The 15197-nt window shown below is 29.2% G+C and overlaps 3 protein-coding genes across 3 annotated transcripts; all 3 read left to right on the top strand.

Moving 5' to 3' along the window:
• Positions 1–2263: 2263 nt before the first annotated feature.
• Positions 2264–2823, top strand: LOC122273484 (cuticle protein 10.9). The gene has a single exon (XM_043057543.3). It carries the CDS (start codon positions 2333–2335, stop codon positions 2750–2752), a length of 420 nt encoding a protein of 139 aa, XP_042913477.2. The 5' UTR covers positions 2264–2332; the 3' UTR covers positions 2753–2823.
• Positions 2824–7304: 4481 nt separating this feature from the next.
• LOC107457533 (cuticle protein 10.9-like) lies at positions 7305–7816 on the top strand. The gene has a single exon (XM_016075703.4). The coding sequence runs from the start codon at positions 7352–7354 to the stop codon at positions 7769–7771; it is 420 nt and encodes a 139-aa protein (XP_015931189.2). The 5' UTR covers positions 7305–7351; the 3' UTR covers positions 7772–7816.
• A 4857-nt stretch (positions 7817–12673) lies between these two features.
• Positions 12674–13128, top strand: LOC107457534 (cuticle protein 10.9-like). The gene has a single exon (XM_016075704.3). It carries the CDS (start codon positions 12709–12711, stop codon positions 13126–13128), a length of 420 nt encoding a protein of 139 aa, XP_015931190.1. The 5' UTR covers positions 12674–12708.
• Positions 13129–15197: the final 2069 nt, after the last annotated feature.

Genomic DNA, 15197 nt, shown 5'->3' with positions numbered 1-15197 from the left:
ATAAAAAAAAATATTTAAATATTCTAGACAAATCACATATTGTTTCTAGTGTATTTTTTACTCTAAATCAAATAAAAATAAACCCAAATCTATTGAACTAATGAATTTAAAGTTATGAATGTTTTACATAAAAACTTCAAAAGTTTTCGGTTTATGACAACCTGACCTTATACCTACAAAAAAAAAGTTAAGAATGCATTATTTTTTTATTTTATAGTAACATTATTCCAGTAACCAACATTTTAAAATAAATTTAAATTGTGTGTCCTTAACTTTAAAAAATATTTCAGTTACAGATTATTATTTTCAAAAGGGAGAAAAAGATTTCGTGAAATTACCGTTCTGTATGGTAGGAACATTTCTAGTAGAAAAAAAACCATAACTTGAGTAATTAAAATCAAAATATAAGGTATTTAAACAATTCTTTTGGTATTTTTTCCGTTCATAAGAAAACGATTTACCGGAAGTTCTGGCTCTCAAAATTATAATTCTTATTACCACATACTTAGTAAACAAAAATGAAACAGGAAATTAAATTTCACCTAATAATTGGATTTTAAATCATGCTCTAAGACAGCGGTTTTCAATTTCTACGGAACCCCTTCGCAAAAAAGAACTGCTGCTTTGAGGTATCATGAGAAAATTACCAAATTCCACCACATTTACAAAATTTTATCAAGTATTGTATAACAATGTTTTATTTTTAATTCTTCCAAAATTATTTCCAAAGCGCTTTGGTATAAATTATATAGATTTTTGATGTTCCAAGAAGCCAGAAAAAAGGGCAAATTTTAAAATATTCTGGTAGTTTTGACTTTTTCTCAGTGTATTCGTTATATTTTACAGAATAGTAAAAGAAAAATATTTTTTTCCCTTTTGAATACATAAAATTATGCTTTTAACCTATATTGTTTCTTTTAACGAATATTGAAACTACTTGTAGACATAGTCTTAAGAAAATTTTAAATTATTACTTCAGATAACATTTAATTCAAACTCAAATCCAGAATATTCGAGAAAGGAGTAAAATAATTTCTTTTGGGCTATGAAAAGTACATTACAGTTTAAATATATTCATAAAGAAATATAAAATAAAAATGTTTAACTAATATACTGTAGTAATATATATATATATATATATATATATATATATATATATATATATATATATATATATATATATATATATATATATATATATATATATATATATATATATATATATATATATATATATATATATATATATATATATAAATTTACCAAATTTAATCACATATTAAAAAACAATATTTTTATATTAATTTTACCAAACGAATTGACAAAGCGTTTCAGTAAAAATTACCGAGCTTTTAGGTTTTTTAGAGCCAGAAACATTCTGGTAATTTTGACCAAGCTGTTTTTCTTAGTTTAGAATAACATTTATAAATATAAAATATAAATAATCATAGCGATATTGTAAATAAAAACGCCATATTAGTACTGAAAAAAATTAAATTTTTAAATTTAAAATTAGATTGTTTTTTATCGTTTAAAGAAATTAAATGAAATAAACATATTTATAAACTTAAAATATCAATATTGCATGAAAAATCGATTGAAATAATCGCTTTGAAATAATTCATGCTTCATGTATTTCACATTAAACTATTCAGTTGCTTATATAAATCAACTTACAAAAATATATTCCTTCCTTTTAAATTCCATTATCTTAATCTATTAAAATCGAAAACAAATCGCAACAATTTACTGCTTCTGAAAATCATAACAAACCATTTTTCTGAGACACATTTCCAACAGATGAAACGCCTTACAGAAAGAATAAACTTCATGCAATCGCATTAATGAACAATACCATAAAATTAGGCGCATTTTCCAGAAACATCTTCCTATGGCGAAATTTCTACGAAATGGATTTCACCGTCTCGTGCGACATTTAACACAGAGAAAGAATACCTTCATTTGCATCATCGCACATTCACATAATTTACGAACAACGAATGCTTTCTAAAGGTGGGACATGCATTTCTTAAAAGCACTGAATTCGAAGGATTTCAAAGAAATAATTCAGCCACGCCCTAATGTTACGCTCTCATGGTGTATGTTTCCATTTCAAAGCGGATTTTAAGAGTTCCTTTTTGAACTTGAAGGTTAACATTTCACAAAAGCGTACGGTTTTAGTTATTAAAAATTTATGAGTTTATTTGGCTCAGTGGTTACATCATGCCTCGCCTTGCACAACGTCTGTTATAAAAGCGAACGAGAACCACGATCTTCACACACTCAACTCAAAAAGTTCCAATCGTTCTCGATTGCAGTATCACATCTTACGATGTCTCTTCTCTCTGTAGCACTTCTTCTTACTTTTGTCTGCTATGCCTTAGCTGGTCCAGCAATACTTCCTGGAATGCGTCCAGGTCAAGTTCCAGTTCTGGCAGCTCCAGAAATTCCTAGGCCCTATGAATATGGATATGAATTTGGAGATGGTCAGGGCATGACTCAACATCGTCGTGAAGTTGCCGATGGTACTGGAGTAGTCAAGGGTAATTACGGATACCTGGATCCCATTGGAGTCTACAGAAGAGTTGAGTATACTGCTGGAGCCGATGGGTACAAAGCAGTCATCCACAGCAATGAACCAGGACTCTCAAGCCACACTGTTGGAGATGCTGTCTATATAGTGGAACTTCCACCTCCCGCTGCTGTTGCCCAAGGTCTTAGGCCTGCTGCTGTAGCTGTAGCATCGGCTTAAATGTACAAGTAAAATTATAATACTTGTAAACTAATAAAATGATTGGAGCATTAATGTTTTGTTATATTGTTTCACAATTTAAAATCGAGAGTTGTTGATTAAGAATTGATGTATATTTAACAGGTTATCAAAAGGGAACCAAACAGTAATGTTTGGAATTGAATTATTTCAATAAATCTAGGGAAAAAAACTTAACTTTAGAATAGTCATTAATTAAATTTTTAAAAAAATCAGTCAAAATAATTAATAGCAACAGCAAAATAATTCACAAAAACCACTAAAAATATTTTGTTTTCAACTTTTACATAAAATTAAAATGCTTATGAGAAAGAAGAAATTGCGACGTTTTTATTTCAAAGACAAAATGTTAAGTTTTTATTATGATTAAAACAAAAAACTTCAAGATTTAAACAAGGACAAGTCATAAAATTTTAGAAGCAACTGGAATGAGAATTTGACAGCAATTGTACAGCACACTATATTCTTAAATGGATAACTTCATTTCTTATAAATTGTTCAGTTAAGTACAGTAAATGCATAATTGAATTTGAAGTTTTAATTAAATATAGTGAGAACTTTATCCTATTTATCGAAAAGCCAAAACTATTGTCAAGAAAATGTGAGGAAAACTATGCACATTAAAGAGAAAAAAGACAATGCAGCAATATAATTGCATAAAACATAAAAACCTATATAGAATATTAAAAAAATATATAATGTAAAGGAACGAATAAATATTTAAAGCATATACCTATTTTTAACGATATTTTCAAAAAAGATTTTTTGAGTCACAATTTCCCTAATTTTTACTTTTTCAGATAATTGTAGTTAAGCAACATGCCCTTTTATTATTTGATATTGTAAGTTCATTAATTATATATGTTCATTAATTTTAAAAATTTGGAAAATTTATTTGTTTTAATTACTCAAATAAGATATTAATAAAACTTTTAAACAATCATAGATTTGTGAAAAAGGAAAATTGGTAATATTAAAATTGAATACGCAAAATAATATATGATTGGGAATATTATCAAAAATATAAAAAAGAAAACAAAAATTATTGAGCACCTTAATATTTAAAAAAATATTGAATAAATAAAGTTTCGTAATTGTAGTTATTGTAAAGCTTCAATTATTACTCTTTTTAGCACTTCAGTATTATTTTATTCATTTTCACAAAAAAAAGTTCATTAAAAAATCAATTTAAAAGCATTGTGTTAAAACATTAAAATCTAAAGAATTATTATACTGCATTTCTTAAAGTGCAATGTCAATTTTATTTTCAATTATTATTTTCTTCGAGATATGCGAGAAAATCTTTTTTTCAGTTGTTTAGAACACCAGGTTAAATTTATTAAATATATTTTTAAAACTGACAGAAAAAAAAATCTCTGAAACAGCAGAAATAACAAGCAAGTTACGAACTCATACGATAATAAAATTATTTTTTTCAATCTATTATTATTATCATTGTTGTTAAAAATATTATTTAAACGAATTTAAATAAAGAACATTCAGTTCCTATGGGCAAAAAATCGCTAAGACATCATGAAGCAAATCTTCATATTCATAAAATTACTAAACTTTTATCAACGGGTATAAGATAGTTACCGCTTCCGCCGACTCAGATTTAAGCCCTAATTATAGCAGATTAATTTATAAACTACTTGTTGTTGTGAAGGCATAAATTACCTTTAATAGTACATAAATCCAGGTTAAGAGTTTCATTGACGTCGTGTTAGCCATCGGTGATTTTATTGGTTTTCTATTGCATGTGCGGCAAATATAGATTAGTCTTTCATTAAAATAATTCTCCACAAAGGCAAATTTAACCGTTAATAAGCTCAGAAAATTCCTGGGTTTTTTTTCATATTAGGTTTGTTTTAATTTTTGAAAGCATTTTTTTTACAAAAATTTTTTAGATAATAGTAGTTGATGTTCTTTATTTTTGGCAATAAGAGAATCAATTTAAAAATAATTACGAAGTACAAAACGATCGACTATAAATAGTCTTAATTTCAAATATATTTTACTACTAACTTAAAGTAAATTTTCATAAAATTGCTACCAATCTCAAAAAATTTAAAATAATTAAATCTTAAAATTGAAAAAAAAAATTCCAACGTTCTCCATTACATAAACAGTTTATTAATATTCATTATCATTTCATGTTACAGATTAAGAAACATTTTAAATTATATAGACCTTAAAATGTACCTTGAATAAAGTTCAACCTATTACATGCCCCTGAAAAATTAGAAAGAAAAAAAATTTTTAGCATATTGTTGAAAAGTATTTAAAGTAGAGGTAAAATTGTTATATACGGGTACACTGTTAGAAATTTCTTTGAAAAAATGGTTAAATGACAATTTATTGAAGTTTGAATTTACCATATTCAAACGAAACAGTCAAATAACCCTAAATAAGATAGTAATCAAACTGTGAAAAAGAAATTGTTTAATAACTGTTTTCACCTAATACCTTCTAACAAATGGAAATTTATGGCACCAAGGAAGGAACTAAGCAGTTGAAAGGAACTAAGTGGCCTAAAGAAGTCACTTAGTTCCTTTCAGCTGCGTCTATATTATAGTTGAAAAGGTTAATCTGTCATTTTCATGTCCGACAGAACTGGGCTGTATTCCCAGCGTGTACACCACAATATTTCCATTCCATTCAACGAAAGCCCAGCTCCTATGTCTAATTAAATTTCCTTTTTATGGTTTTGAAACTATGCTAGTTGTAAATGGTTAAAAATACGGTAAAGGTGAAAAATGTCTTTTACCGTAAACTTTTCGGTTATTCGGATCGACAGACTGCTGTTGGTTATTCTACCATACTTTTAGAATGAGAATTTTAACAGTGTATGCTGCAGTAAATAAGTAGTTAAAAAATTATTATGTAATTAAGATATTTAAAAAAATTAAATCGAGTTAGGTTTGATACTCTAATGCAAAAGAAAAAAAGAAATTGTTAGCTAGAAAATGAACTAAAATAAAAAAGAGAAAAAACATTACGACATCTCGAGGTCGTTAATAACCATGCATAATTTCGAAATTTAAATTTTTCAATTTTTCAATTTGGTTGTTTTGCACATTAAATATTATTTTACGAACTAACACATTATGAAACCTATATTTTTCACCACCTTCTTACTTCAAGAGGATTTAATTATGCAAATTTTAGGGATGTTCACTTGCTTTCTTAAATCAAATCGGATAAATTGTTTAGATTGAATCGTTGAAATTGTTTTAATATTTTAAATTTCAGTAATTTAGTAATTGTCGGGAATTTATTTCATTATAATTTTAAAATGGAAAAAAAATCATGGACCTAATAATATAATGTAGGTTTCCAGATTTTTAAAGACTAATCTTTAAATTCAAATCATGCATTTCATATCTATGAAAAATATGAATTGAAAATATTTGTAGTTATTTAATAAGCATTATCCTGTAAGGATGCATCTAGACTCTAGATACGAACAAACAATAAGAACAAACATCGCACAAGACTTACGAATGAATATCTCCAATCAATTCTTAAAATAATTACAACAAATATGAAACCGGACATCAATGAGCTTATCAAAAACAAGAAAAGTCAGGTATCTGGATCCTCGAGTTCAAAATAATTACCCTCTTTCATAACTTTGATATGATTTTTAACAGCCGTATGTTATATACTATATAATTAAATAAATAAAATGTTATAATAATTCAGTACATTTTTTTTATTTGAATCTGGCCCGCCTACACATTCTATATTTAATATATGGCCCTCTGCAAAATTGAGTTTGACACCTTTGATCTAGACATAATGGAATCAATGTATAATTTTTAATATTAATGCTGATAAATAGACTTTAACTGAAACTTTGAATACGTTTTTGTCTTCTTAATATTAGACATAAGGTGTCAATTACGATCGAATAATTTTACTAAAAAAAGAAATTCAACTATAATAATGCATTTTATGCAGTGATGCACCTTAAAAAAATGCAATTCGTCTTATTTTCAATTATAATTTCATTACATTAAAGAAGGTATTCAACCGATAAAGCTCACTAACTAACTAAAAACAGCTTAATAAGCGGTGTGATGACAAAACGAAAAAAAAAACATTTCTTGTTCGACACTTAACTTGGAATAATTGTTTCAGAAGACAATTCATTGAGTTTGGAAGAAAAAAAGACAAAAAAATACATTTAAGATGTATTTCCTCAAAAAATACATATAGAGTAGAAGAATTAAGGATTTTTTTTTTAATTTAACAAAAACAAAAATGAGAAAGCCTTGTCCGGTTTATATATCAATGAACAGAAGGTTTTTCGTAAGATATGTTGCTGACACACCCAAAAATAGTTTATCCAGATTCTTAAAGACTAAGCTTTAAATTTAAAAAGCCATCATATATTAAATAAATTCTACAGATTTTTTAAAATTCACCAAATGAATTATTTACAAACATTTATGGGTCAGCGAGCATTTTCCAAATATTCCTTAAACTTTCTTAGTTATAAAAGCAGATCGAGTCCAAACTTGTTACAGTCGTTCCCCAAAGTTCCAATCAACAACCTGAACACTTTAACATCACAAGATGTCTCATCTCGTTATAGCCATTGTTTTCAGCTTATTCTATTGTGCCGTAGCTAGACCAGCAATAGTCCGAGTAGCACCTTTAGCTCAAAATTTAGTTCTGCCAGCTCAAGAACCCCCAAAACCCTACGAATATGGATATGAGTTTGGAGATGGTCTGGGCATGACACAACATCGTCGTGAAGTTGCTGATGGTACTGGAGTAGTCAAGGGTAATTACGGATACCTGGATCCCATTGGAGTCTACAGGAGAGTTGAGTATACTGCTGGAGCCGATGGGTACAAAGCAGTCATCCACAGCAATGAACCAGGACTCACAAGCCATGCTGTTGGAGATGCTGTTTACGTCGTAGAGCTTCCACCACTTGCTGCTATAGCCCAGGGTCTCATGCCTGCTGCTGTTTCTGTAGCATCGAATTAGATGTATAAGGAAAACTACAGCACTTGTAAATATTTAATAAACTGATTGGAGCATTAATGTATCATTATTTTGTTTCATGGTTTCTAATGAGAATAAAAAGTTTAAGCACTAATTAATACGCATCTGAGAGAACATAAATAGGTAAGCTAAATGCAATCTTTGACCCAAGAGCTTTTAGAAAAATATAGAGAAAATTTGATTTTCGAATATTAAATTTTTCAAATTTTAATATTCAAATATATTATTAAAAAAATACATGAGCGACGTATTTTGTTTTAACAGTTACGTAAAATTAAATTTAATTAGGAAAAATAATATCAGAAAGACAATTGAAACGTTTCGAGAGAAGGTGCCAAAAATTAAAAACAGCTGGGGAAATGAGCTGGACAATTATATAGCAACTATATTTTTAAGTTCAGTTCACATCATTTCTGAAAATAAAAGGCCAATTATTTTAATGTAGATGCTATTTTCTTCATGACTCAAAAAAAAAGTTTTGAATTCATTATTATTTACAATATCTGGTAAAATTAATAAAATTTTGTTAATAATAATTAAAACATTTAAAGCAATTGCATTAACATTTACATTTTGCATTCAAAGCATTCTGTTAATACATTTGAAATTTAAACATTTTGTTAATAATATTATTAAAAAGTTTTCTCTGAAAACAGAGAATTAAGGATCAAATTACAAACCATTCAAACAAAAGGTAGAATAAAATTAGTTTTTCTATTTATTTATATTATTATTAAAACAATGTTAAATATTACACACAGAGCGTTCCTTATTTAGGGCATTAAAGTTCAAGGGTACCGCAAAATAAATCCTTTCGAATTCGTTAAATTCCTAAACAATCATAAGAAGGTTTACAATAGTTATATTTTCTGACGGCTTTAGTTTAAATCCTAATAATAGAAGTAATTCATAAACTGATCCTAGTTCACATCTATAAAGATATTTGTGCTTTGCAGTCATAAATTATTCTAGTTATTTCTATCTAGTTACTAGTGCTGATCACTGGGGTTACAGTGCTTTTGTTGTCGGGTTGACTGTCAGAGGTTTTCGTGAATAAATTTCTCTAAAATAATACTTTGCAAACTTTTTTTTTTCACTCACCACGATATTTTACACAAAAAAGCCCTTGTCTTCTGTGTTAAATTTCAGAGATGAGTTGGATTTTTTATTTATCACATCACCAGCGTATTAGACAAAAAAAATTACTATGAAAAACGTGTGTCGGAAACCAATACATTTAGAATTCCATATAAACTGTGTTGGGAAACATAGTGCTCTTTGAATTAACTCTAAACAATTAGATTTTTGGTTAACAAAAACGAAATTATCTCCGAATCTGTGACCAAAAACAAGAGGTAAGACAACCGGTTTTTAAAGAGAATATGCAAATTATTTTAGCAAAAAAAAAAAAATTTAGAAAATAATTACAATGCGTATGTAACATGCTTAGATATACACCGAAGAGCCATTACATAATGAACACCCTGCTAATAACATGTAGGACCACCTTTAGCCCTCAAAACTGCTAGCACCCGCCGTGGCATTGATTCCACAAAGTGCTGATAGGTAGTCTGAGTTATCAGGTACCAAGCGCTCACCAACTGGTCCTGCAATTCCCTCACATTACGAGGGGGTAGCGTGGCAGCACGAATTTGGTTTTCCAAGTAGGACCACAAATGCTCTATTGGATTAAGGTCAGGTGAATTTGGGGGCCAAGACATGACTTGAAAGTCAGTGGAATGTTCCTCGAACCAATCTATGACGATTCGACCCTTATGACATGGTGCATAATCCTGTTGGTAAACACCATCCCCCGCAGGAAAAACTGTTACCATGAATGGGTGAACCTGGTCTGCAACTATGTTCAAGCAGCTTACAGACGTCAGAATTTGTTCTAAGAGGATTGTGGGTCCTAATGTGCCCCATGAAAACATTGTTCCTGGGCGAGAAACCATGAAAACCTGGGCGAGCCCATTGTTATAGATGGAGAGTGGTCATAATGTAATGGCTCTTCAGTGTATATTCCATGCTGATTTCAAATATAATTTACTCGTTATTTATAATAAATTTTTGAATACTATTTTGTATCTTGCACACTACTACTGTTAATATCCAGGCAATATTTCTGTTAATACACATTTTACTATTTACTCTTAAATCATATCACACTATAGAGACTGAAGAAGCTTTTTAAATCGTGCAAGCATTAATATACAACTTGAATAAAGTTCAAACCACATAACAGTTCCATAAAATGGTAAAAATAAAAAAATTGGAAAAATAATTTAAATTTTAAAAAACTTACTTAATTTGTAAAATTTGATGTAATGGTTGAACAGCCATATGCGGCTATGCTTTGCTAAAAGAAATGACGAAAAAATAATAATAGTAGGTATCAAGGTAACAAAAATCTGATGAAGCCATAAGAAAAAGAACCAGCACTCAACACTTACTGTACTTACGAAACTACGGCCAGTACGGTAAAGAGTAGCGACACTCAGAGTGCCAGTACTTTTTACCATAAAATTCATTTATATCCTGCACATTTTAAACAACAAAAAAGTCTAATATACCGTACTTCTTACAGCAGTACTTGCCGTAAAATCATCTACTCACTCTGAATAAATATTACTGCAAAAATTTCAGTATAATATTTTAAGGTAAAAATGTATTTTACGAATAATAAAACCTTAAGTGCCGGTACTTTTTACAGTAATTTGAACTGAAATTTTTTACATTTTACTTGATTTTAAAATTAAAAACTGGAATTTTGATTAACTTTTGAATTTATAAGAAATTAAGCTCTACACTGTTATAGTCACACTATTATAGTCACACTGTTATAGTCACACTGTTAGAATTTTCATTCTAAAATTATGGTAAAATAACCAGCAGCAGACTGTCCATCCTATAAAAATGCAAGTTCGTAAAGTTTAGGGTAAAAAAAAATTCTACCTTTGCTGTGTTGAAACCGTTTACAACTAGTTATAAAACCATGAATACAAAACTGTACAGTTTTTTAACCATTTACAACTAACATGGTTTCGAAAGCAGTAAAACGAAATTTAACTCGCCATCGGAGCTAGGTTTTTCGTTGAGGTAATTGACAGTGGAGAGTGCAGAGCATAAATTGGGGAGTACAGCACACTGAGAACTCTTCAACTATTGAAGGCAAAGGAAAAAACGTAGTGGTGCCGTCACTAGGATTCAAACCCAGTTCTGTCAGTCATGAGACTGACAGATTAATTCTTTCAGCTATAATATGCTCACATTTGCGGGGAAATAAGTGACTTCATTAGGTGGGCTTAGTTGGTGCAATAAAAGTCTGGCTGTTTAATCGTATTAGGTGAAAGCAGTTAACCCAGTTAACAGTTTGGTTACCACCTTATTTACGATTATTTTACTATTTTCTTTGACTGTGGTAAAATAACAATTAAGGAAATTGTAATTTAACCATTTCTTTCGAAAAATGTCGAGCAGTGTAAAAAATGTAATAATCTGTGCAAATTTTAGAGAGTTGCATAGTTAGAAAATAAAATGTTTATTTTTTCACTTAAATTGAAATAGTATTGACTCGCTTAACTTTCTCACTTAGTATTTGCTCACTTAATTTTCTCACTTAAATTAAAGTGCCCTCACCCTAATATTTTTTTTTCTTTTCAAATCTAGATAATTTAATAGTGAACTTTCTTCAGATTAACTTTTATCTGGAAAAAGTTTCATGAATCTAATATTACTTTAAAAATAAAAAGTAAACCTTATACAAATCACTTAATCATTTATACATGAAGAATATGGGCTAACATTTTCTTGTTTTTGAATAAGTGTGATGTTTTCTTCAACGCTCTGCTGATGAGAAAATGCACGTTATCATTGTTATTAAAATGATTTTTAGCCAAACACCTTGGATATTCTTCATTCTATATAGATTTTATACAGATTTTAGAAAAATATACATATTTTTTACTTATAAACACCTAATCTAAAGCAATCGATAACCTCCCTACTTCGAGTTTCTGTTCTTATTTATGTTTTGTTTTCAAATGCTAAATCTTATAATTTAGCATCTGAACTCAATGACTATAAATTTATGAATTTTATTAAATGTTTACTTAGAAAAAAAATTTGAAATATTAATTCCTTCAGGAAAAAGAGTTCAAAAATTTTACAAAAATATTAATTATACATTAATTAAAAAAATAATAATTTAGTTAAAATAATGTAAAATCTTGGTGTCATCAATCTATAGCTATAAATATTGATATTGATAAATAAACTTCTTAGATTGCTATCTAAAATGTATTTTTGACTAGCTTTCATTTAAAAGATTTCATTTAAACCAAGTTTAAAAATAAAAACACTGAAACACTGTTCTTCGCCTCCTTTTTTCATTCAAAATAAAAATTATAGTAAATTGTATTCGTTTTTATCTAAGACGTCAAAAGGCTTATAAACTTATGAGAAGAAAAAATAACAAAAAACCACTGCCAGCTCTCTTATTTCCCATTTGAACTTTATTTATACGAACTATGCTTAACATCTGAAACAAAATTAGAAAAGAAAGCTGAAAAAACATTGATATATTTTGATAACAAAAGTTTAAAAAAAGTTTTCAATGATAAGAGAGGCATTTTTCCATTATCAAAGACATGTAACTGACACGCCCAAAAATAGTTTTGCTAGATCTCAGACATTTAAATTTAAAAAAAAAAGCTATCAACAAATCCAAAATAAACATTTCTAAATTCCACAAATTCATGAAATTCTACAAATGAATTATTTAATAACATTTATGGGTCAGTAAGCATTTCTGAAATTATTTTTCTACTTTCTCTGCTATAAAAGCTAATAGGGACAAAACTCGCAACACTTGTTTCCAAAAGTTCCAATCAACAACCAGAACAGTTTAACATCACAAGATGTCTCATCTCGTTATAGCCATTGTTTTCAGCTTAGTCTATTGTGCCGTGGCTAGACCAGCAATAGTCCGAGTAGCACCTTTGGCTCAAAATTTAGCTCTGCCAGCTCAAGAAACTCCAAAACCCTACGAATATGGATATGAGTTTGGAGATGGTCTGGGCATGACCCAACATCGTCGAGAAGTTGCTGATGGTACTGGAGTAGTCAAGGGTAATTACGGATATCTGGATCCCATTGGAGTCTACAGGAGAGTTGAGTATACTGCTGGAGCCGATGGGTACAAAGCAGTCATCCACAGTAATGAACCAGGACTCTCAAGCCATGCTGTTGGAGATGCTGTTTACGTCGTAGAGCTTCCACCACCTGCTGCTATAGCTCAGGGGCTCAGGCCTGCTGCTGCACCTGTAGCATCGAATTAGATGTACAAGGAAAATTATAGCGCTTGTAAATATTTAATAAACTGATTGGAGTATTATTGTATCGTTATATTGTTTCATGATTTCTAACGAGAATAAAAAGTTCAAGCACTAATTAATAAGCATCTGAGAGCACATAAATAGGTATACCAGCTGCTGTAGCCCAGGGTATCAAGCCTGCAGTACCTGTAGCATCAGTTTAGCTGTGAATACCAAAAAAATTATAGAATCATAAATGTTTTGTCTTTTTAGTAAAAAAAATAATATCAATTTAGGAAAATAACGATAAAAAAATTACTGTTGACAAAATCTTTAAATTAAAAAGGGATTTAATATACCGAATATTAATATAATGTGATTTTAATATACCTTAAATTACGAAACAATCGGTTTAGAATTTATTTAGAAGTTTTTAAAAAAATGTCCGAAATGGCTAAGATTTTGATTAACGTAGTGTAAGTCAACTGTGACTCTTGTTGAGATGGTCTTGATGCGTCTTTAGTTTATGATATAATAATATAAAATTTTTCATTTCTCCTACATATTACTCGAGTTTATCTAATTTTCTGCAGAAGAAATATAAATGTAAGTTTGTACTTGTATCTTTTTACGCATTCGCTTCACCGTTGCTATGTAAACAAGTGAAATATTACTGTATTTAGTTTTTTACGTTGAATTTTAAGAGATCAAAACAAACTTTATGTGACTATTAGTTGAAACATTTCTGAGTTTTTATGTTTAAAAAGTACAGTTTTGAACTTATGTCTATTCACATGTATGACATTTCTATACAGAAAATTCATGCACTTATTTTAGCTTGTTACGTTACATTAACTAAAATAAAAATTAAGATATTAAAATTAATAACTTCGAAGTTGTAAGGGTTTCACGCAAAAAATAAAATAAGTAAAAAATTATAAGTTTTATATTTAAAATTCTCGCTACTTTTAAACTGTTTATCTATCGAATTAATTTTATCTTCATTGTATTAAGCTTAAAAAAAGCGAAAAAGAAATAAAGCCTCACTTGCCTGGATACCAATATAAAACGTTCAATAATATTAGTCCGAAATTTTATTTTGCACACATGAAAATTCTTAACTATTATTTTTATTTACTTGATTTTAGATTAATTGAGCCTGAAAGATACAGAGGAACTATTAATTTATTTGATTAGATTGCAATATTTGTATAAATACAAAACTGTACTTCTTATCCATAAAAATGTTTATAACTTCTTAACGATTAATCTTATCGGAATTACTTTGATTTCATTCGATTCAGCGCACAAAAATACACTTAAAGCAATACCTCACTTTTTAAGATATCAATGCGAGATCCTTTAATAGGTATATAAATACTAAACCATATTTGTAATACATAAAACCTGAATAACTTCAAAACTTTTAATCTTATCAACTAACGACTTGGGATTGTTTTTATTTGGTTCAGTGGGAGAAAATGCATAGTAAATAATACCTCGTTTGACGATTTAATAATATTTAAGTCTATCCTTCTCTTTCGCCCTAGAATAACACCTTAGAGAAGGAATTCTCCACAACGCCTTAAAATTTTAAACTTTAATTGCAAATTTCAAAATTATTAAGCATTCCGTGCCTCTCCACTAAATCAAATTACTCACGGAACACGTTGAATTTTCGTAACTAGCACAAAACAAAATTAATAGATTATATGGCTGGGATAGCCTATTTGGCAGAGCACTGTACTTACGTTTGTAAGAAAGAGAGTTCGGATCCAGCCGGTCGAAGACTCACTGTATAGTAAATGGTGACTGGTGCACGTTAAATCCGTAGGGTCAAAAAGTCCTCCATGTTCCCATAACAAATCAATACCTCTGGGGGTACTGAATCGGAGATCGTTCTCTGGTTCAGGTCAAAATTACGATCTGTGGATGAATGAATGGATGTGTGAATGGGTCCATCCTATAAACGGATGTGACGTAAGGGTGTGGCACAACTCAAATTCTTGTCCATAGATGGCGCCACTTGAAAACAAGAGCAGTAGCACCCCCTGTGCCTTAATGACCAACGACAACAACAATAGACTATATAA

Source organism: Parasteatoda tepidariorum, chromosome 9 (assembly GCF_982258835.1).
Source record: "Parasteatoda tepidariorum strain Cologne lab strain chromosome 9, Ptep-v5.0, whole genome shotgun sequence".
NCBI classification, from domain to species: Eukaryota; Metazoa; Arthropoda; class Arachnida; order Araneae; family Theridiidae; genus Parasteatoda; species Parasteatoda tepidariorum.
The sequence above is the reverse complement of the archived record's forward strand: the minus strand, read 5'-3'. Positions and strand labels throughout refer to the sequence as shown.

Bases quoted from the DNA above. Each gene is read 5' to 3' on its own strand.
- LOC107457534 (XM_016075704.3), top strand. From the start codon at position 12,709: ATGTCTCATCTCGTTATAGCCATTGTTTTCAGCTTAGTCTATTGTGCC.
- LOC107457533 (XM_016075703.4), top strand. From the start codon at position 7,352: ATGTCTCATCTCGTTATAGCCATTGTTTTCAGCTTATTCTATTGTGCC.
- LOC122273484 (XM_043057543.3), top strand. From the start codon at position 2,333: ATGTCTCTTCTCTCTGTAGCACTTCTTCTTACTTTTGTCTGCTATGCC.